At 42.1% G+C, this 21247-nt stretch overlaps 1 protein-coding gene across 2 annotated transcripts in view; it reads right to left on the reverse strand.

Moving 5' to 3' along the window:
- far1 (fatty acyl CoA reductase 1) overlaps positions 1 to 21247 on the reverse strand; it is an 80275-nt gene that overhangs the window by 26513 nt on the left and 32515 nt on the right. For both annotated transcript variants that reach the window (XM_061822533.1, XM_061822532.1), the window contains exons 6-10: positions 11743 to 11920; positions 11587 to 11631; positions 8790 to 8917; positions 6412 to 6479; positions 4828 to 4999 (exon numbers count right to left, since the gene is read on the reverse strand). In XM_061822533.1, coding sequence (XP_061678517.1) covers positions 4828 to 4999; positions 6412 to 6479; positions 8790 to 8917; positions 11587 to 11631; positions 11743 to 11920 — 591 coding nt within the window. The remainder of the gene's footprint in view (positions 1 to 4827; positions 5000 to 6411; positions 6480 to 8789; positions 8918 to 11586; positions 11632 to 11742; positions 11921 to 21247) is intronic.

Consider the following 21247-nt stretch of genomic DNA (forward strand, 5'->3'; position numbering starts at 1 on the left):
AAATGTTCATTTGCTTATTTGTATCACATTGGACTTTTAAAACAGCACTGGGTTCCAATACGAGCCAAGTCAAACGAGTACACCCACTCACTTATAAAGACTACAATGATATTACTCGTGATATTTCCAAGTAAAAGGTACTCACCATAAATTACATGCGCATTACGATTCCAAAATTTTATCCTGTTGGATTTCAATATGAAGTTTGTGAGGCGTCAAAATTTTTTGCATCGATCGCCAACGTTTCGCTGTAACTCTGACATTGCGTCCTGCTCTCTACAAAATCTTAATTCCGTGTACATATCTTTGCGTGAAATAGTTGAGACCTGTCTGTAGAACTCTCTTGGACAAGTCCAATGCATTTGTCAAAAAACATACCCCAATATTATCTGGAATACGCGATAGAGGATCCAGTTCAAACCTGTTATGTTCAGTCGCCATTTTGGAAGATTGTGGGGCAAGGGAACTGTAGCTAAGTGGGGCAGAGCTGAAGATTGCCAGTCGGAAAGGTTCATTGAATTATTGGAGGCTGAAACTTGAAGTCCCACTGACACCAAAATATACATTTTAAAATAGCTATTGTTATTAAAACTACATAAAATATTTATCACTTTGATGATAATACAAGTCAGAGATAGTGAGCTGGGAGCGTTTTATAAAACTGCAAATTAGCAAAAGTATGATTCGACATCCCAGTGGCGGCCATATTGTCTGTGACATCATTTGCAGATGTCACACTGCGGCAGTCGCCATAGAAAACATGATGTGCCAAATCCTATGGCAGACGAACAAGAGCGATTTTCAGATTTTTCTGACACCCCTTGAGACTGAAGCTCTTTTTGATGAAGAGAATATCTCAGAAGCGTGCGAAGCGACCGGCGCCATTTTATTATATAGTTTTGAGCCATATTTAGACGATATCCGATCACTTCTAACTAACAGACTCCCTGTAGGAATAATTGTGATCATAATTATCATACATCTGCTTCCAATAGAGAAGTGCTTTGCTCTGCTCTAGATAACGTCGCAGCCGCCTAGCAGGAGATGGCAAGAACAAAAACGTCTAATCATCAGAACTGTTAGAACTGCTGCCTGTTAAAGAAATGATGACCACACATGTATTCAGCAATCTTCCACACATGCACACGCACATGAACAAACATGTACACTTTGTTTCCAACTGTTTTGCTGCTGTCTCCTTTTTGAAACATCCATGTAAATAAGAGGCATCTTAAAACGAAGTAAATAGAGGTGCCTAGGAGAGGATAATCAGAGAGTGCAGCGGTGACTTGTACGAGACAGTTCCTCTCCTCTCGAGACTTGAACTGGTGTCTTTGCTTCCTTTTTTGTCCTGTTTAATGAATGTCTGATTGGTGAACATGACACTCCCCAACCAGGCAGACGAGGAGGACAAGGAACCCGATCAAATATTCAAAATGACTGGTCCATAATTGTTTGATTTCCTAACCCTTTTACAAATCTTATGTATGGAGCGTACTGAGGAGGACCCATCCCGAGCAAAGTAAGTACATCACGGGTGCCCAGACACTGTTGGCCGGTGGGGAAAGCGAGCTATTTTCTCCTCCACGCACGCGGCCACCCTCCTCCCAACCCGACTCACCTCCGTGTCAGGGAAAATGGTGGCTTGCGCTACCGCTAACGGCGGCCAAAGCCAACGGCGGCCAAAGCCAACGGCGGCCAAAGCCAACGGCGGCCCGCACCACCACTAACGGCGGCCATTACTAACGACAGCCTATGCCACGACACATTTAGCACCCCTGATTTACGTACTATATTAAGTTATTACGACACAGGTATTTGTTACGTTCTGAGTGAAGGATTACGTCGTCGGACCCGGATTTTGTAGAATGTTGCTATAGAGCTCGTGCACGTGATGTCACAACACTGCGCCAAATTGCTGGTCAACCCTAGCTGCTCTGCACTGCGGGAGCCATTGAACCAGAGTATATTTTTCAAATTGCCCGAGACCTCTTGGTTGTCACAACAGACGAGACAGATATTCAAAGAGATCATTGTATGTTATACCGTCTGAAAAGACCAGAAAATATCGATGGATTTCGGCAATTAAACATGATGGATGGCTCCCAACAAAATAGACACGCCTGTGTAGCAATCGCTTGATTTCAGGTAGAAATTATTCTTAATCTCAAATTATCAAGAAGTATTTATAATGTCAATTTGGCTCATTTGAGAAAAATGTGTATAGAAAATAAACCGTCTGTCACAGAGAGGTTTCGCGGAGGTTAACGTGTGGCCGCAATCGCTTTCGTGTATGTTCCATGGAGACGCTCCATCCTCTTATTTTTTTCCCAATCATAGTTAATGAATTAGAGTTTGTGTAAAACCAGGGGTCATTCATTTAAATATTGGTATTTGTATTGAATATTATCTGAAAAGATTGATGGATTTCGGCAAAGGTTAACGTGTGGTCGAATACGCTTCGGCGTTCACGAGCAGTCAACCCATCGTCTTTTTTTTTTCCCAATCATAGTTAATGAATGCAAGTTTGTGTAAAACCAAAGGTAATTTATTTAAATATTGGTATTTGTACTAAATACCAGCTGAAAAGAGGATTTCGGCAAACGTTAACGTGTGGCCGAATACGCTTCCGTTCACGAGCCGTCTCCCCGTCACTATGTCGGATTTATTCCTGATTGAGAACAGATCCAGCAACGAAGTATTTGTATGCATCCAGACTTTTATACACTTTCAAACTTTTCCGTGTAAATCTTAACGATTTACTCACCAGGTACATGTGTATATACAGTTGTCCAAGACAAGCGGAAACGAATTAACAGTCAAACTCCTTATCGGCGAAAACATCGACTTCGGCATTAAATAAGGGTCCTCTTTGCCAAGTGTCTCTAATTTTTCCATGTACCTTCATTTATTATCACCTTTTAAAAGGCCACTGGTATTGGGCAAAACTCTTGGCATTGTGCTATAAAACATATTTTCGTTTCGTCTCAACGGACTTGGCGTTGAACAATCCTTTGTTTGACCGGCAATATGGCAAGTCACGTGATTTTATGACATAGGTACACAAGTTCTATAAGGACGAGGATGGCTGTCGACGGAGCTTTTTATTAATACTGCTGCTTTCGGACAAGTACACAAGTACACGGACACCACACTGCCTTCCTGGAACATTCACTGGAAATGACATTCGTTCAAGTTTGGTGACTATACCTTATTTGGCTAATTAGCTCGTGTTACACACTACTACACTGTCTTTGTACTTCTATTTTGTTACTGTTTCCTATTGTATTGTGAGTGATTAAAGTATCCTACAGATACAATACAAGTGCTTTGCTATAGTTTGCTGGTGTGACCAAGGGGATTTATTCTAAATTCACATGTAACGTATGCAATAAACTGAGACAAATGATTACCCCCCCCTCAACTATTATTTCTTTTTAATAACTCTATACACACCTACCTGTCATTTGGAACACACAAAGCTCTTATCCTTTGCACCTATGCAATCTATTTTTCACGACAAATTGAGTCTTTTGGAAACTTTTGAAGAGTGAATCCATCCTCCCAAGTGTTCAACAAAAATCCAGCAACACAACGAGCTGGTATTTTGGCTAACACGCAGAAAAAACAGGTAATTTCTCGCCAGTACAAAAGATAAAGACACTCGACTCCACTGCTCATACTGTAGGTGTCTGCAAATTACGTCACTTTCGGCTTCTTGTTCAACTCAAAAGAGTCGACAGAATTTTTATGGGGGGAAAAAAAAAATTTCAATATACGGCAACATTCTGATGTGCTGTGAACAAACAGACGAGTTCATTCCAGCTGATTTTTTTGGGGTTAACAATACACTAAATTTCATGTTATAGGTGTCAGTGACACTTTAAGTAATGTTAAAAATGAAAGAGTACCAAAATATTCTCTGAATGCACTGTATGAGTTTATAACAGAAATACATATCGGTCTAGATGTGCAGAGAGCTGTGTGTGAAAAAAACTGGGCCATACTACCAGGGAGAATACAAGTGGACACACAACCTTACCGAGGCTTTTGGCCTTTCAGCTCGAGATAGAAGTCATAGAGGAGAGCTGGCAGCTTGTGGCTGACAATTGTCCAGTACTGATTAATAAAGGGGTTGGAGCGGAGATTGACATTTGGCCTTCTGAAGGCCTGCTCTAAAGGATTGGTCTTGAAGGTCATGTTTATACAGTTCTCTGTAGGAAAAAGAAATGACAAACAAGAAGAAGAAAAATAGGAGAAATAAACAATCTGTGATCCCTCCTCCTGTGGTTATTAAGGGTACACCTATTGCATCATGCTATTAAGTAGTGTTAGCTTGTTAAAAGCATCATGCAGTGAATATCAACAGATCAGATGATCTCAAATAAAAACTGGGTGAATTCAATTCCCTAAAGTTATTACAAATCAGCAGCTAAGCAAGGCGGTGTAAAAAGCATTAGTTGGGTTTCCAAAGTCATCCTCACATTTAGGCCAACTTTCGTTCATCTATTCAGGCTGAAATCAGATGACCTATGTGTCTATTATTTTTGGAAACTCAACCAGAATTTAATCACAGCTAGTGAAAGAATGTAAAGAGTGCATAAACCAGCAACATTTCCCTTCTTATGCAGAGGACCGTCTGGGTTATACAGTCTTTAACTTAAAGCATTGAATTACACATGAGCAGAAGAGGTTTAGATGTTACTGCACTGACCAAGAAGGAATAGGAGTTAAGCAGCAAAAAAGTATGTGTGCAGGGGAGTTGGTGCATTTCGGAAAACAAGATGGGGCTAGGAAGCCCAATACGGCGATCATATATAAGGTTACCTGGGTTCTCGTCCAATCAGCCTGAGGTACACATCATACAAGAAGGCTGGAGCCTTGTGGCTCACAGCGATCCAGTACTGATTGATTAGGTGATTGGATGTGAGATTAACATTGGGCCGACGGAAAGCCTGCTCGAGAGGGTTCCTCTTGAAAGTAGATATTACATGGTATTCTAAAAAAAACAAAAGTAATCAACAAGAAGTGTAAGTGTAATGTAATTTTTTAGTGTTGTCTGGACCAGTGCCATAGACAAGCTGTTAAAAAAAAAACTGATTTCCAAGATTTCTTAAAACCTGAGCTACATAAAAGCAATAAACATTATTTGAAAACAACCAAAATTGTTAACTTGTTGTATTATCATCACTCTACTCTTGCCAAATTATGTACCGGTAGTTACAATTTTAATTGTAATTCCAGGCATTGTCATTCGTGTTCATCTCTACTTTAAATGAAAACAGTAGTTTTAAAAACAATGTGAAGGTAAGATGGTTCTGCAGCAGATAAATCATACAACAGGTCCTACCTGCTAGCAGATTCACCTTTAAATATGGGTTTTTGAACACATTTATGCTTTGAAATGCCTAAAGGTTAATGACTGGAATACACTGCTGCCATGACGCCTCTTTATCTTGCGTAATAACCAGTCAATCAAAACCATCACATTAACATGTGCAGCTAATTTCTACATTGCAATGAAAAAAAGAAACTTCTGCATTGTACCTTGACTTATCAATAAAACTGTTATTTCAAGTCTCGACATACTGTAGGTGCTAGGTCAAAATATAATGGAAATTATGGAATAGTGGATGGCTTTGCATGAATTCTCATATATATTGGTACTGGGCTTTGGTTGTGGAAGAAGAAAATTGTGCATCCTTGCTTTGAAGAACTAAATGGGCAATTATTGGGTATGTTTTTAGTAAGGTTTAACTTTTTTTTTAATGAAATCTATCCATGCATCCATTACCTGAGCCACTTATCCTCACAAGGGTTGCGGGAGTGCTGGAGCCTATTCAGCTATCTACGGGCAGGAGGCAGGGTACACCCTGAACTGGTTGCCAACAAATTGCGCTCACAATCAAACCTCAGGGAAATTTAGAGTCTCCAGTTAATGCATGCTTTTGAGATGTGGGAAGAAACCGGCGTACGTGGAGAAAACCCACACAGGTGCCAGGGCAGAAGATGCAAATTCCACACAGGGATTTGAACCACGGACCTCAGAACTCTAAGGCAGATACTCTAACCAGTTGCCCACTATGCAGCGTAATTAAGTCTAATTACCTAGTAATAAAACATTGCATACAGGCATATTATGCACAGTGCTTAATATATAACTCAGTCAGTATTAGTGTAAGATTCAAAGTAACAGAAATTGATGAACGTAGTTCTGAACACTCGAGTCTAAGATTATAATCTTCCAACACTCAACAATGACTTGCTAATAGCCTAGTTTGGTTGTGGCAGGTGGATTAGATGTCATGCAGAATTTGTAGTTAGGTGTGAGTTTTCTTTCATCTAGAACCACAATACATCTGTGAGAGGAGTTTACAAAGGCTATGTTGAGGTTATAATAGAAAGACATACCGACTTCTCCCCAGCGAAATGGATTGATGCCACCAGTTGTGCAATTGTAAACCAGAATGGATTTGGGGCTAAAATGAGATGGCAACTTTAATTAAAAGCACTGTTCAAGCAACATTTTCATACATTAAAAGGTCTGAAAGCATATGATCACAACGGGCCTGATTTACTAAGATCCCAGGTAGCGGGCACAAATTTTTGTGCTCACTTACAGATTGCAGCCACTGTTGATGGACGTGTTGTGTGCGCGCTACCAAATTTTTCATTTTTTTTAACCGAGATCTCATTTAGTGGGAGCTAAGTTTCAGATACGCTTTTGGCAACAGGTATAAAGGTGGTGGAGACCACTATTTAAAAAGGCTTTTGTGCTACAATTTTGGAAAATCAGTGGCTTCACATTTTGCCTTACACTTCCATGTCATGGTTATGCGCAGGAGTGCCATTGAACCCACCTTTTCTGGTGAAGTACTAAAAGCCGCAAAACTGCAATTTGTTAATTAACTCAATAATAATTTGTCAATTACATTAAATGTGCTAAATTAATCCACAGCAGGTAAGGGAGATTAAGGATATAGATGGAAATGTGTTGACTGGTGGCAATAGTGTGCTAAATAGATGGAATGAATACTTTGAGAAGTTGACGACTGAGAGAGAAGGAAGAGTAGAAGAGGTAAGTGTCAAGAACCAGAAAGTGGCAATGATTAGTAAGGGGGAAAGTTAGAAAGGCACTAAAGAGGATGGAAAATTGAAAGGCAGTTGGTCCTGATGACATACCGGTAGAGGTATGGAAGCAATTTGGAGAGGTGGCTGTGGAGTTTTCGACCTACTTATTCAACAGAATACTAGCGGGCGAGAAGATGCCTGAACCAGGGAGGAAAAGTATGCTAGCTCCCTTTTTAAGAACAAAGGCAATTTGCAGAGCTGTGGGAACTATAGAGGAATAAAGTTGATGAGCCACACAATGAAGTTATGGGAAAGAGTAGTGGAGGTGTAGACTCAGGACAGAAGTCAGTATCTGCGAGGAACAGTATGGTTTCATGCCTAGAAAGAGTACCACAGATGCATTTTTTGCCTTGAGGATGCTCGCGGAAAAGTACAGCGGTCAGAAGGAGCTACATTGTGTCTTTATGGATCTAGAGAAAGCCCATGACAGAGTACCAAGAAAGGAACAGTGGTACTGCATGTGTAAGTCTGGTATGGTGGAGAAATATGTTAGAATAGTACAGGACATGTATGATGGTAACAGAACAATGGTGAGGTGTACCGTAGATGTGACAGAAGAATTTAAAGGGGAAATTCACTGGTTTGCATTAACAATGTATCCAATAGGTCAGTGATTTCCAGCCTTTATAGAGCCAAGGCACATATTTTACAATTGAAAAATCCCACGGCACACCAACAAAAGTAAATGTCACTAAAAATGTATCAATAATTACTGTATGTACTTCCTGCCATCTAACAGATGAGGATTATTTTGTCATTTCTGTCATTGTGCCTCATTGGCATAAATAGATGAATAAAGATACATTATTTCTTAGAATATATGTTTTTTTTAGCAATTACATAAAATTGGATAACTTCCCACAGCACACCTGAAGAGCGCTCATGGCACACTAATGTACCTCAGATCACTGTTTGGGAATCACTGCAACAGGTCATAATAATAATGATGAAGGGCAAAATTTAGAAAACAGTCGTGAGGCCGGCCATGATGTACAGGTTAGAAGACAGTGGCACTGAAGAAACAACAGGAAGCAGAACTGGAGGTGGCAGAAATGAAGATGTTGAGGTTCTCTGTAGGCGTGAGCAGGTTGGATAGGATTAGAAATTAGTTCATTAGAGGGACAGCCAAAGTTGGATGTTTTGGAGACAAGGTTCAAGAGAGAAGACTTTGATGGTTTGGACATGTCCAGAGGCAAGAGAGTGAGTATATTGGTAAGAGGGTGCTGAGGATGGAGCTGCCAGGCAAAAGAGCGACAGGAAGACCAAAGAAAAGGTTGATGGATGTTGTGAGGGAAGACATGAGGGTAGTTAGTGTTAGAGAGTAAGATGCAGGAGATAGGCTTGGATGGAAAAAGATGACACACTGTGGCGACCCCTAAGGGGACAGGCCGAAAGGAAAAGAAGTAGTGCTAAATTAATCTACTTGCATGTACTCCTTCCGACCAGAACAGACAAATCTAACTGTGCGGCAATTTAGCGCATATGTCGGACACAATCCTTGACGCACCCAGATAATAATAATAATAATAATAATAATAATAATCATCATCATCATCAGTTTCCACATCTGTTAGGGTGAGCAACGAATGTTTGCATCAACAGTATTTTTGCACGTGCAAAGCATCAGTAAATCAGGCACAAATTGTTCAGTCGCCAACCTGTTATTTTTTTGTGATCCAGAGTACCAGGCTGCAGCCAGCGTGGCATTGATGACTACATCTACAGGTACCAGGTCAGCTACTGCATCATTAGATGCTCTCATAGTACGTAGGATCCCTTTACCTGCCTACAGAGAAATAAAACATGGAGAATCCAACTGTGTGTCAAAATTAAAATGCAGGCTACATGGACTCTGACATGGTCTTTTAACAGGCACTGCATATAGTTAGAAATTTGGTAAATAACAATAGAAGGCGCTGTGAAAACTGCCTCTTTCTGATTTGTTTTCACTACTTGTCACACAGAGTAAATGTTTCTCCTCGAGCCAATTTTGCTATTTCGGCAATAAATACATGTAAATACCAAATGCCATTTTCTAGATAATGATTCCAGTTATTGTACTTGGCTGGGTGTACAATCTCCCCGCTGCTATTCACCCTGGCCATGGAGGTCATCCTCCGAGCCTCTCACTGGGTGGTTGGCGGGCACCAAATAAGACTTGGGGATAGATTGCCTCCAGTCAGAGCTTACATGGATGACCTCACCACACTTACCACAATCAGGGCCTGCAGTGCACGATTGTTAAAAAACTCAAGGAAAACATGGAGCTGGCTCGCATCAAGATCAAGCCAAGTAAATCTAGAAGCATCTACATAGTTAAGGGAAAACTGTCAAACTACCGCTTTCACAATTGTGAGAAACCAATTCCAACTGTCTCAGAGAAGCCTGTGAAGAGCTTAGGCCAGTGGTACGATGCCTCTCTTAAGGACAAAGAGCAAGTAGACCAGCTCAGAAAGGAGGTGGCCAGTGGCCTGGAAAGAATTGACAGAACCTTGCTTCCTGGGAAGTTGAAGCTCTGGTGCTTGGAGTACGGGTTACTTCAACGACTCCTTTGGCCACTAACACTCGATGAGATCCCACTCTCAAAGGTCGAAAAGCTGGAGAGACTGATCAGCTCATTTGTGAGGAAGTGGCTTGGCCTTCCCAGGTGCCTCAGCAGCATTGGGCTCTATGGTAAAGGGATGTTACACCTGTCCATTTCCAGCCTGGCAGAGGAGTGCCAGTGTACCAAAGTAAGACTGGCCACTGGGAGGAAGGGGACACCCTTGGCTGCAACTGAAAAGGCAAAGGCAGCACTCAGACATAAGGACATCGTTGGCCGAGTGCAGGAGTTGAGGATTGGCCTTGGGCTTGGGGCCAGTAGACCAGTATGGAGGAAGGCCGCTACTAATGAGCGGCGCAAGCTGGTGGTCCAGGAGGTACGTCGAGAAGAAGAAGCACAAAGGTGCGCCCAAGCTGTGTCGCAAGCCAAGCAAGGGCAGTGATTCGCCTGGGAATGAGTGGAGGCAATAAGATCACCTGGAAAGAGCTGTGGCAGAGGCATTCAGGGCAAGCTTTACCATCAGAGCTGTATATGACGTCTTCTCCCACGAACCTCAACCAGTGGTCCGCCAAAGATCCCAAGTGCCTGTTATGCTCAAGTCCTGCAACACTGAAACACATCCTGGTTGGTTGAAAGATCATCCTTACTCAAGGCCGTTACACCTAGCAGCACAACCAAGTGCTGAAGTGTCTCGCTGTAGTACTGGAGAACCAGCAGATGAGGGTGAATGCCCTCCCACCCTTGTCAGCCAACTGTCAACCAAGGCTGTTTGTTCGGGAGCGGGAGAGTAATACCGGCCACACCAACAAGCCACCAGACAGCAGACTAGGCAGTGCACGAGATTGGAAGATGCTGGCAGACCTGGACAAAAAGCTCTGCTTTCCATCTGAGATTGCAACTATCACCCAATGACCACATCTAGTGCTTTGGTCTGCCTCTCTCAAGCTCACCTACATCATTGAGCGGCACAGTGCCCTGGGAGGGGCAGTCGAGGAGGCATATGAGTGGAAGCGGCTGAGGTATGCAGGACTTGCAGCCGAAGTGCAAGAGCAAGGCTGCCACCTTGTTAAATCATATTAACTGAGCTCAAGAAAAGCAGAATTTGATTTTACTGGCCACACTCAGACAAGATATGTTGAATTAGGAACTCATAATACAAAGTAAGTTACAAGAGCTGTAAATAAATAAATAAATATGAAGGAAGGCACTTTGAAAGGGAGATTAAAAGCCTCCCACAAAGACGTCTCAGTATATCATTTCTCTATTGGCCCAAAGGTTGGGATAGTGCGACACTGCAATTATAAAGCCTTCCTCCATTTATTACTTCCCATTTACAGTGCAAGTCCACCAAAATAGTTCTCATAAATCATTCTGCTAACTCCGCTCCCATTGGAGGAGCTTTGAGAAATCACTGCTTCAAAGCCCCAGTACTGAATATTTTTGCAATCAGATGGCGGGACGCAAAGTGTCAGACGCCTTCTGCATCGATGTCCCTCAGCACACACACAATGAAGGCGAAAGCCGATTGCCTCAGACGCTTTTCCAAGTGTAATGTGAAAAGCCTTCAGCGTTTGTACCCCCCCACCCCACTTTGATGAATAGAATCCATCTATCTTATTGCAAGTTGCTTATCCTCACAAGCATAATTAAGAAACCACATTTTATATTTACTTGGGTCATCTCATTACAAATGTTACATATGATTTGATGACTTGAAACATTTTGGTGGAAGTTCAGAGCAGTTTTCACAGCGCTGTATATTACTTACTCCAAAACCAAAGTTTTAAATGTAAAATATCTCTTTTAGGATTACTCTGAAAAAAGTTTAAAGCACTTTATCCAAAATATGTTCAATTTTTGTTTCATTGTCTGCAGTTTGAGTAACAGCTAAACTTGTTTCTCCCAGTACTTACTGCAATGAATATTCCACTGGGTCCATTGAAATTATCAATCCAACCCTAAAACAGCATAAGGAAGCAACATATTAGAACGACCACATGATTATACACATACTGAACGTCTGTACGCTCTTGGGAGTTGGGGAGGAAATATCATTAATGGATACTCACGGGAAAAGGTTCTTTCCAGCTGGCACCAACAATGGAGGGTCTAACAATAGCAACATTGAGGTCCCCAGCCTCCTGCTTCACCAGGTACTCAGCTAATGCTTTTGTGAAGGTATAAGTGTTGGGTCGCTGAGCAATCAGTTTGGGCGTAAGTGCAGACACCAGTTCATCGTCCATCCAACTGGGGACAAAGTTAACACAGGACAGAACAAATTTGTAATTTTTCACAATTTAGCAGTGAAAAGTGAAAAGACCTAACAACTGAGGTTCCCATAAGAAAGTGGATGCAGTATTTGAAACATTTCTTAGAATAAATACTTTATAGATTTATGTAAACGGCAGCTGATTAAAAGAGATGTGCCCTCTTCATCTTGCTGATGTTTCTTTGCAGTCTTTAAAATAAAAAAACACATTTAGCTGCACACTCATAAACTATGCACACAAGCAGCACTGAGTGTACTGCTTAATATTTGCTTTTCTGATGCAGAAAAATGTAGCTACATTTACAAGTTTTGCAGAAACTTTTAGAAAGTTAGCGTGACTGAAATGCTAAAATGCACGCATATTTCCTCTAAATAACAAAACAGTTTATTCCCACGGTCAGAAAAACAAGGCCCGTTGCTTAGCTACAAAAGTGCAATTCTAAATTGCTAAACTGACTTGACGGTTAAACAGTAGCCGATTGCAGTTCACTGGTGTCATACTCAAGGACCGGGGGCCAGATCTGGCCTGCCAAATAATTTTATCAGAATCAGCTTTATTGGCCAACTATGTAACAACACACAAGGAATGTTTCTCCGGCAGTCTGTGCTGCCCTGGTAGGACATTCAGAAAAAAGAACAAATAAACGAACAAGAACAAAGAACAGGAGACATGAAGTTAATAGTGGCCATGAAGGATGGTAGAACCTATCAGTGACAGGTAGGCCTTATATCGTGGGAAAGGTTGTTTTAGCCAACAGGGTGGCCGGGGTCCAAGTGATAATGAAATGATCTTTGGCTTGGTGGAAGTTAATACTGCCTTCACAAGAGCAGCACAGTAGCTTAGCTTGTAAACCATTGGCCTTACAGTTCTGAGGAGTTTTTTTTTTTTTTTTGAGGAGTTTTGTGTGTGTGTGTGTGTGTTTGTCTTTGCTGCATTGTGGGGACCAACACCTGACAGCGCAGTCACAGCGTGGAGACCAAAAAAAATTGTGGGGACCAAAAAGTTGGTCGCCACATTGATAACCATTGATTCAGTGATAAAACGACTACAGGGATGCCCTGTCAAATTTTCAGGGGTATCCCCACATTGCATGAAAACCGAAATTTTTGTGTGTAAGTGTGAGTACTCAGTGCTGCCACCTTTGGCAGGAAGTGGTACTGCAGACCCACACAGTTACACAGGTGGCTGAATTTTTAAGAGAGTCCCCACAATGCACGAAAACTGACGTTTCAGTGTGTGCGCTCAGTGCTACCATCTTTGAGAGAAATGGTACTGCAGCCACAGACAACTTATATCCCTCTCAAGCAACAGCTTTAACTTGTGGTGCCACTGACAACAAAATATACATTTTAAAATGGGTATTATTGTCACAACTAAATGTAATATTAATTACTTTGATAATAATATGAGTCGGAAAAAGTGACCTGGGAGCATTTTATTAAAGCGCAAAATTGAGAAAGTATGACTTGACATCCTAGTCGCGGCCATATTGTCTGTGATGTCATGTGACATCTCGTGCAGGCATCACACTGGAGCAGTTGCCATTGACAACATGCTGCACCAAATGCAATGGCAGATGAACAAGCGATTTTCGATGATTGCATTGAGCTAGAGGTCTGAAAATAGAAATTGTGCATTGACACATCATGCGCGATACGTGTTCCAAATTGCGAATGCGTGACTTTCTCAAGTATGAAAGGTCACTGTCATAAAAGGTCACCGCCATTAAGGCCCATTTTTAAGCATAATTCTCAATATCTGATGAACACATTGAGCTAGAGGCCTGAAAATTGAGATTGTGTCTTGACACATCATGCGCAATAAGTGTTCTGAATTGCGAACGCGTGTGACCTTCCCAAGTATGAAGGTCAACGCCACGAGGCCCGCTTTTTAAGTGTAATAGTCAATATTTCATGAATGTATTGAGTGAGAGGCCTGAAAATTGAGATTGTGCATCAACACATCATCCGCGATAAATTTTCCGAATTGAGAATGCGTGTGACCTTCCCAAGTATGAAGTCAACACCACTAGGTCAGTTTTTTCATCATAATTCTTAATATCTGATGAACGCATTGAGCTAGAGGCCTGAAAATTGACATTGTGCATCGACATCATGCGCAATAAGTTTTCCGAATTGAGAATGTGTGTGACCTTCTCAAGTACAAAGGTCAACGCCACTAGGTTGCTTTGTTCAGCGTAATTCTCAATATCTGATGAACGCTTTGAGCTCGAGGCCTGAAAATGGAGATTGTGCATTGACACATCATGCGCGATACGCGTTTTTAATTGCGAATGCGTGTGACCTTCCCAAGTATGAAGGTCAACGCCACTGGGTCAGGTTTTTCAGCGTAATTCTCAATATCTGATGAACGCATTGAGCTAGAGGCCTGAAAATGGAGATTGTGTATCAACACATCATGTGCAATAAGTGTTCCAAATTGCGAACAGGTGTGACCTTCCCAAGTATGAAGGTCAACATCACTAGGCTCGATTTTTAAGCGTTATTCTCAATATCTCGTGAACGTATTGAGCTAGAGGCCTGAAAATGGAGATTGTTCATCGACACATCATGTGCATTGAATGTTCCGAATTGCGAACGCATGTGACGTTCCCAAGTATGAAAGGTCACCGCCACAAAAGGTCACTGCCATTAAGGCCCCGTTTTTAAGTATAATTTGCAATATCTAATGAACGCATTGAGCTAGAGGCCTGAAAATGGAGATTGTGCATTGACACATCATTCACAATACATGTTCTGAATTGAGAACGTGTGTGACCTTCCCAAGTATGAAGGTCAACTCCACTAGGCCCGCTTTTTAAGCATTATTCTCAATATCTTGTGAATGTACTGAGCTAGAGGCCTGAAAATGGAGATTGTGTATCAACACATCATGTGCAATGAGTTTTGCGAATTGCAAATGCGTGTGACCTTCCTAAGTATGAAGGTCAACGCCATTAGGCCCACTTTTTAAGCGTAATTCTCAGTATCTCATGATTGCATTGGGCTATAGGCCTGAAAATTGAGATTGTGCATCGACACATCGTGCGCGATAAGTCTTCTGAAATTGAGAACGTGTGTGACCTTCCCAAGTACGAAGGTCAATGCCACTAGGTCTGTTTTTTCAGAGTAATTCTAAATATCTGATGAACGCTTTGAGCTAGAGACCTGAAAATGGAGATTGTGTATTAATACATCATGCGCGTTTACTGTTCCGAATTGCTAACGCGTGTGACCTTCCCAAGTATGAAGGTCAACGCCACTAGTCCCGCTTTTTAAGCGTAATTCTCAATATCTCATGAACACATTGTACTAGAGGCCTGAAAATGTGTAATGAGTGTTTCGAATTGCGAACGCGTGCGTATGAAATATCACCACCATAAAAGGTCACCGGCATCAAGGCCCTGTTTTTAAGCATAAATCTCAATATCTGATTAACGCATTGAGCTAGAGACCTGAAAGTGGAGATTGTGTATTGATACATCATGTGCGATGACTGTTCTGAATTGAGAACGCGTCTGACCTTCCCAAGTATGAAGGCCAATGCCACTAGGCCCGCTTTTTAAGCATTATTCTCTATTATAGTATTATGATTGGAATAAAACCAGAGGGTCCAAAATCAAACCAGTACAGATGAGTGAAGTAGTGTAGCTCGACCAACAGAAAGGAGGAAAATAAACTTTGTCAGACTGATATGAGTCACAGGTTAAAATAATGAAAAAAATAATGAATAATGGTGAAAATAATGGGATGGTCTTTGTCAATTTGTAGTGCAAGCACCTTGTCACATTCCAGGAGATGTTCATCATCATTGTACTTTATAGCTGTTACACTGACTAATTGAATATCTTACCTTGGAACAGACGGCTTTGTACTTCGATACGTGCAGCTGGTCGTGAGGTCAGCCACAAGCCTTAATCCACTGTTTGCATTTATCTAATTTATGCTTTGGGGTGGGAAAGTGCACCAGATATCCTCCCAGTAATCTCTCTGTCTAGTGCTCGTCTCCATTACACATTCCCCAGGCAGATATAAGCAGGACTATCCAGTCACAATTCAGTGCCTTAAAGTAACCACACGCTCTTTGTTTGTGGGTAAAAGATCCCAGCTGTGGACAGCATGGGCGACGTTCAGAAAATAACGCTCACTGATTGGTCAAAAGGGAGCTGTGGATCATTCTCACGGATGAGAATTTGAATTGCAACCTGACGAAACAAAAAAGTCACCCTGACCTTGTGGACTACAGGCATCAAGGCACCCATACTCAAACATGAAATTCAGTTTTCTCCTCAAAGTCACAAAGTTCACAATGTGATGAATCATGGAAACAGTCGAGCTCTGACTAGTAACAGATCTTGAATGGAGATGAAACTCCGAATGAAGACTAGGGACGTAAGGGAGACCAGTGACTTGTATGGCAAACAGGATGGTCCTGAACAGGTCCAGGAGAGACAAGGAGGCAACTACGAACCACAAATTACTTCAACAACAAGAGCCCCATTTGGCCCAGATGACTGGGATTAGTGCCAGGATCCCACAACTCAACAGGTCTGGAGAAATCAATTATAATCAAACTCCACAGCAGAAACTTCATAGAAAGATCCCCAACCACAAGATGAAATGTATACCATACCAGAAGCTGCAAATCACAACATAGATCTGGTAGGTGGAATTGGTCTTTCGAGAGGTGGCTGTGGAGTTTCTGACCAACTTATTCAATAGAATACGAGCGGACGAGAAGATGCTAGAAGAAAGGAGGAAAAGTATGCTAGTTCCCATTTTTAAGAACAAAGGCAATGTTCACTTTCAGAACCGCATGGTGACAGAGGTCACTTTTGGACTAGTGGGTGTTGTCTACCACATGGATGATGTTCGGGTGTGGGGCCGGACGCAGAAAGAACATGACGCCCGCCTACGTGCAACACTGGAGAAGATTCAGCGGGCGGGCATCACTCTAAACGTCGACAAGTGCGACCTGTCAAAGACGGAGGTGACCCTTCTGGGCCATGTGGTCTCCCCCAGTGGCATAAGTCCTCATCTATGTAAGACTGAGACCATCTTGAAAATGAAGGAGTTACGACTGTAATTAAAATGTGGAGTTTTCATGGAATGCTGAACTAACTTGGGAGGTTCGTACCGCAACTGGCTGAGAGGGACAAGCCTCTGCAGGACCTTCTGTCAAAAAAGAACTTTAGGGTGAGGGGAATCGACCAGGTGTACGCCTTTCAAGACTTGAAGGAGGCACTGACGTCTACACCGGTGCTGGCCATGTATGACCCCAGCAGAGAGTCCAAGGTCTCACCAGACGTGTCATCGAACGGACTGGGAGAAGTACTGTGTTCTATTGTGTTCGTTCTGATTAGCATAATCCATTCTGGTCCTCTTGTTTCCTCTTTCCCATCTCAACTTACGTTTGGAGTATTTTTTTTTCCCTCCTTTGGATCCCCTTTTAGTTGTACCGAGTATTAAAAAGGTAATTGAAGCAAACAAGGCTGGGCCAGTATTATTTTTTTTTTTTTTTACAGTACTCAAATCTGATATATCTTGAGCCGAAGCTGGTGCTTTTCAATAACTGATAAAGTAATCTCCTGATTGTCCACGCAAATTTAACAATTTGACTGTACTGAAGTTAATTGATTCACAGTACTTAGAGTGACAAGTGTAGAGTGTGTCCACAATGCTGGTAATATCTGAAGTTGTGCACGTGGTACCCACAAAGAGGGAAAAACTGAAAATCTGTGCTTAGATGCTGACCCCAGAACTGACGAAAACCAGACAAAGTCCCCACAAGATGCTGTCTAGTCGGGTGAAGATCCTATACTTCGTGTAATGGGTAAGTTGATGAAATTTTTGTATTTACCTAAATTTCAGGATATTTCTAATATTTTTTTCAGGGCTGTACGACCTTCAGAAAGGGTGGTTCCCACGATGCATGTTCTCGTCAGGTCGCCCAACAATGGCAGAAAAACAAGAATGTGTGCGTGTGTATGTATGTATGTTTGTATATTTGTATCTATATAAATATATATATACACACACACACACAATGAGGAAAATAAGTATTTGAACACCCTGCTATATTGCAAGTTCTCCCACTTGGAAATCACAGAGGGGTCTGAAATTTTCATCGTATGTGCATGTCCACTGCGAGAGAGAGAATCTAAAAAGAAAAATCCAGAAATCACAGTGTATGATTTTTTTCTTTTTTTACCACCACAGTAAACAGTGAAGCATGGTCGTGCAAGCATCATGATATGGGCATGTTTCTCCGACTATGGTGTTGGGCCTATTTATCGCACACCAGGGATCATGGATTGGAGTGCGCGGATGTGACGTAATAGGCGCACAACAAAGAAATTCTCGCCAGTTTGTAGCGTCTTCACATGCGTTACCACCATGATAGGACACGGTAAAATGCCTTACTGTATTGCTAAATTTGACCATAATTTGGATAGAAATAATCCGCGACACTGGGCATGTTCTGCCCAGTAAGAAAGAATCATTTAAACTGGAGTGCCCAGAGAAAACCTATGCAGGCACGGGGAGAACATGCCAACTCTTCAATTCTCCACACGCACACACACACGTTTTTGCTACTTTGTGCGGACCTTGACTCTGAGTTCATTGTGAGGACCACCACTTTCACTATAGCTGGAATGATGCAACTCACATAGCCATCACTAGAGGGGTTTAGAGAGCCAGAATATCACTTTAGATTGCAAAACACTCCAACGAAAAGCCAATTTTTTTTTTAGGTAGTTGTGTGGACCGGCCCCTTGTTGTTAGGCAGATTTGATGACACACACACGTTTGATTTTAAAATTTCTCTCTCAATATTATTCAAACAGAAGACACTGTATTGCTCATATTTTACTTAACGTATTTCAGCAACATATAGTGCAGCTAAATTAAAGCTCAAGTGTCGTCAAACGGATGATTTTTGTTATATTATTAATGAAAAACCCACAGCCAATATGGTCCCATGTGTTTTTTCACCACAAAACATCATTTTGACGTATACAGCTTTTTGTAACTCCGGCCATGAAAATCCTCTCAGGGATTTGTTTTCGAGAAGAAGCAGGAAGTGACGTACAAGACAGAGGCGCCCCCTAGTGGACTTGTTTGTTTCCATTAGTTTTACCTCCGGGACGGTAGCTCGTTGTTCCCTCGTGTTAGCCAAAATGCTGGCTCATCACATTGCTGGACATTGTTTGAACACTCTGGAGAATGGAATTACCCTTCATAAGTTTGAAAGAGACCCTGTTCGTTGTGAAAAATGGATTGCACGGGTGCAGAGGACGAGAGCTTCGTGGGTTCCAAATAACAGGTAGGTGTCTACACAGCTACTAAAAAAAAAAATAGTTTGGGGCGGACCACGTAATCGGTCTCTCTCATAACGTAGCAAAAGCTCTGCGTATGAAATGTGTTGATGTGCGCATACAGCTACTAAAAAAAAATAGAAGTTTGGGGCATACCACGTCGTCAGTCTCTCTCATAACGTAACAAAAGATCCGCGTATGAAATGTGTCGATGTGCGCGTCGGCCAGCCAACAATGTCTCACTCAGCCTGCAAAATAGCTCGGCTACAACCCCTCCTTATATAGCACGGCGGGCCGAAACTCAGCCACACCGGCTGAGGCGCCGCGTTTGGCGGTCATATCTTCCGCGAAGGCTGCGCGTCGTGCTTTGCGACGGGGCGGCTCTGAAGAACCCATCCGAGAATGCGTTACTCAGTCGCATGCGCGCATAAAGGGCTCCGGCTCGACTGACTAAAGCTGCACTGCTCGGCTCTGTCATAAGCCACACCAGCCGGCTGCGATGAGCCTCGATGGCTCATCTCCGCCGCGGGAGTGGATCGGATGGGAGGCAGTTTGGCCGTGATCGGATATCATCTGAATATGGCTCGAAACAATAGGTCACTTGCACATCTTCAATGCAAGTGCATTGTGGGTAAGAATTTTTTGTGTCGGCCATTTTGGGAGGTTGTAAACAGTTCTTAAAGTTTGTCTACATACCAGCATCGCGTTCATTGTATCTGTACTTTCTATGGCGTTTTCCAAGTATTTCAAGGATCTGTCGGCCGATCTGAAAACCTACTACAGGCAGAAAATCAGTTTATGTGAGGATCTGGACCTGTATAGTGTATCGAAGCCTGATTTTGCGACTGAAAAATGTTGGCCGAAAGTGGAATACCCCGACATTGTGAACTACTTGGCGCTTACAACCAACAGCCTTACTAACCAACAGATGAAGGCCTAAAAGTCCTTGGAGGCTTACAATTACTTTGTAAACGGGTGGATTCAGAGTGTCCTCTGCAAAACGTTGTCTGAAGCAAAGGTTTTAATTGTTGCCCGAGTAAGTAACTTGTAATCACTCGGGACAGAGTGTGTAACTCACTGTTGTTGTTTCTGCTTAGCCATTATGGCCTTTTCAGGTCTGACAAATCGGACCGATTAGGGAAAAAGATCTATGACAAATAAATATTACACCGTCTTTTAAATTTATTTGAAGGAGCATTAAGTAATGTGACAATAATTAAATGTACAAGGAGTAAATTACTAAATACTAACAAATTATAGCGTAAATGTCTGAATGTAGCCCTAATAGTAATACTAGCCCTAATACAACAGTAGCGGCTTTCTATTTGTTCACATTTGCCTTACTCAAATGTCAGCCTATAGAAAGCTGCCACTGTTGTATTAGGGCTAGCGTGAATGATGCCCTGGTAGGTGGTAGGTGCTATATGCATACTCGTGTTGTTTTTAATATATATATACATGGTATATTTCCTTCTTAAAAATAATTTGACGTTTACAGACAGCAAACGCACAACACACATTCATACGTTTGTATCCTATACTGTAGATGAAAAGCCTGTCACAGGTTTGTGTTGTTCCAAACGTGGAAAAAAAAAAATCTCAGGTCAATAGCACCCTTAGTAATATATTTTGTGAAGAAAATGGTCACGTTAAATAGTTCTTTCAGATGTCTTTCTTTCTCTAAACCCTCATTTATCTACCTTTTCTGAAAAGACATCGACGGACGGCCGATGAATGTACTGCTTGGTCGATGGCTTGATATCTCGGATGGTTTTGCGCAACGCTCTGGGACACGCGTCTTGCCTTGTCATCTCGTGATTAGGATGTCCGGCGAGGTAGCACTGAAGCGCGTATTGTTTCTTGAGCATCACATTGTGCTCGCGTACCAGAAGGAGTTTCAGCTAAATATCGGGTTTCGACTCGGCGTGTAGGTGATAGATGGAACCCATTTTGTGGCAGCCTGTGGTGGCTCGAAGGGCAGTGTTA

The sequence above is a fragment of the Syngnathoides biaculeatus genome, chromosome 6, assembly GCF_019802595.1.
Source record: "Syngnathoides biaculeatus isolate LvHL_M chromosome 6, ASM1980259v1, whole genome shotgun sequence".
Taxonomy (NCBI): Eukaryota; Metazoa; Chordata; class Actinopteri; order Syngnathiformes; family Syngnathidae; genus Syngnathoides; species Syngnathoides biaculeatus.